Source organism: Ursus arctos, unplaced genomic scaffold (genome assembly GCF_023065955.2).
Source record: "Ursus arctos isolate Adak ecotype North America unplaced genomic scaffold, UrsArc2.0 scaffold_12, whole genome shotgun sequence".
Lineage (NCBI taxonomy): Eukaryota > Metazoa > Chordata > Mammalia > Carnivora > Ursidae > Ursus > Ursus arctos.
Window position 1 is genome coordinate 24574809 of NW_026622786.1, and position 2517 is coordinate 24577325.

The following is a 2517-nucleotide window of genomic DNA, read 5'->3' on the forward strand; positions in this document are numbered from 1 at the left end:
ACCATTCCTATAAATACGGATGGAGTACTGGCTGCAAGTGTCTGCAGGGGATTTCTGCCTCTAGGATTTCTCTGGAGTGGATAAGGCAAGCTAGATGTTCCAGAGAACTTGCTTTTTGTTCTTTTTTAGTGTAATTTCACACACATACACACACATCCCTCTAAGCAATATATTATTGTTTTGTGGTATCATGTATGTGATATCATACGTTATGTAGTTCTCTGGATTTTTTCATTCAACATCAAGTTTCTGAAATTCATATATTTGGGTTTTTTTGTATATTTGTAATTCATTAATTTTACTACTATGTACACTCTCGTGAATAAAGTTAAGTCAACATAATTTTTTTTTTCATTCTCATTCTTTATTTATTCATTGATTGATATTTGGATTGGTTCCACATTCTTTCTTTATAACCATGGTGCTGCTAAGAACATAGTTATATAAGAATCTCAGGGCATGGGGCGCCTGGGTGGCACAGCGGTTAAAGCGTCTGCCTTCGGCTCAGGGCGTGATCCCGGTGTTACGGGATCGAGCCCCACATCAGGCTCCTCCGCTATGAGCCTGCTTCTTCCTCTCCCACTCCCCTGCTTGTGTTCCCTCTCTCGCTGGCTGTCTCTATCTCTGTCGAATAAATAAATAAAAAAATCTTAAAAAAAAAAAAAAAAAAGAATCTCAGGGCACCTGTGCAAAAGTTGTATAATGGTGCATGAGAATGTTCATTCCAAATTACATTCCAAAGTGGCCATAGCAATTTACATTCCCTCTGGCATAAAAATTCCCATTGAACCAAATCCTCTGCAACATTTGGTCTTGACAGATTTCTTCATTGTTTTGCAGTGTTGCCTTTATTGTGCATTAAGTTCTCATATCTATATAGGTCTGTTTGGACTCATCGGAATAGTCTGTGGTTCATTTATATGTTACTGCACCAACAGTATATAACATTTATTACTATTTTGTAGAATATCTTAATATATCTGGTAGAACAAGTCTCCCTTTTTTGTTTTTATTTTTTTTTATGTTTTTTAAATTTTAAAGTACATCTGTTTAATTATACTATAACCATTAATGCAATATCTGCCTCAATAGCTTCATTCTAATAATAAAAAATGATGGTATAATGATGGTTTAAAGCTAGTTCAATTGCAGTTTTAGAGGCTTATTTATCAAGAGTGAAAAGAGAAGATTATTAAAAATAGCTAAAAAGATAATATGTGTCATAGTGCTTAATGTTTCTGTAGCTGTTGGTAAGGCTTCCATCTAAATCTGATGCAGAATTCTTAATGGCACTGAAATGGTTCTTTTCTCAGCCACACGGTATATGCTGGTACTACGAGTCTAGAAGAAACTGGATAATGGTACCACTCCTTGTCTTCAATTGTGACTGCATATTATCAGCAAGTGCATTTTGTATCTTTTCTAGAAGCATGTCCCCTCCATAAACAACATCCTCCAGACACGTAGCAGCTTCATGGTTTTCTTCTTCCAGCTTATACAAGCGAGCAGGCTGTAAAGCCACTGTGGATTCTTCACTGGGGAATGAGTCTATCAAAACATCAGTATCTTTTGCTGTTCGTGCAATCACTGCTGCAAAAAACTGGACATACTCTTTGTTAGGATTAGCAGGCTGATCTTTGTTAATTGCTGTCTGAATATTAGTAAAGGAAGCAGGAGGGCTACAGTGCTCCAGCCCTCCAATGGCATTACAAAACCGATCTGCAAGCCAATGCATCACGTCTTGCAGCTGCGTGAGCCCGTCTGCCATGTTCCTCCATAAGCTAAGGGAGGCTAAAGCCCTTCTTTTAAAATTAATTTTGGAGTAATTATTCCTCAAAAAATACAACAAAGTTTGTTTGTAGCTCCCTTGAACATTTAGGTTGATTTAGACAGCAGTGACTCTTTATAATATTGAGACATATCATCCAAGAGCATGGAACACCTCTCTTTTCATTTAAATCATCTTCTATGTTATTTAGAGCTTTGAGGTTTTGTCCACAGAGATCTTACCTATTCTTTTAAGGATATTCCCAGGCAATTTATTGTTATTGTTGCTATTGCATTATCCTCTTAAAGTTAATTTCTATTTGGCTATTGTTGGTTGTAGAGAGCCAAATCTCTCTTAAGTAGATATTCACATAATCTGCAAATTATGTCAGTTTTATGTCTTACCCTCTAACGCTTATATTATTTATTTTTCTTTCATTATAGCTTTGCCAGAACCTCCAATAGCATGTTAAATGGTAGCAGTGTTAGTACTGTTCCTCATCTTAAAGGGAATGCATTAAAAGTTTTTCTATTAGGTACAAAGTTTGTTGTAAGTTTTGGTATATATATCTTACCATGTAAAATATATTTCTCTACTTTAAAAAAAAAAGTTTGATTATTTATTTATTTACTTACTTATTTCTAGAGAGAGGGAGGGAGGGAGAGAGAGAAAGAGAGCATGGGAGGGGAGGGGCAGAGGGAGAGGGAGAGAGAGAATCTCAAACAGACTCACCACTGAGTGTGGAGCCT

The 2517-nt window shown here is 36.3% G+C and overlaps 1 protein-coding gene across 1 annotated transcript; it reads right to left on the bottom strand.

Moving 5' to 3' along the window:
• Positions 1-1333: 1333 nt before the first annotated feature.
• On the bottom strand, positions 1334-1768 carry LOC113254231 (mediator of RNA polymerase II transcription subunit 21-like). Its single transcript, XM_044383941.1, has one exon. The coding sequence runs from the start codon at positions 1766-1768 to the stop codon at positions 1334-1336; it is 435 nt and encodes a 144-aa protein (XP_044239876.1).
• Between the last annotated feature and the right edge of the window lie 749 nt (positions 1769-2517).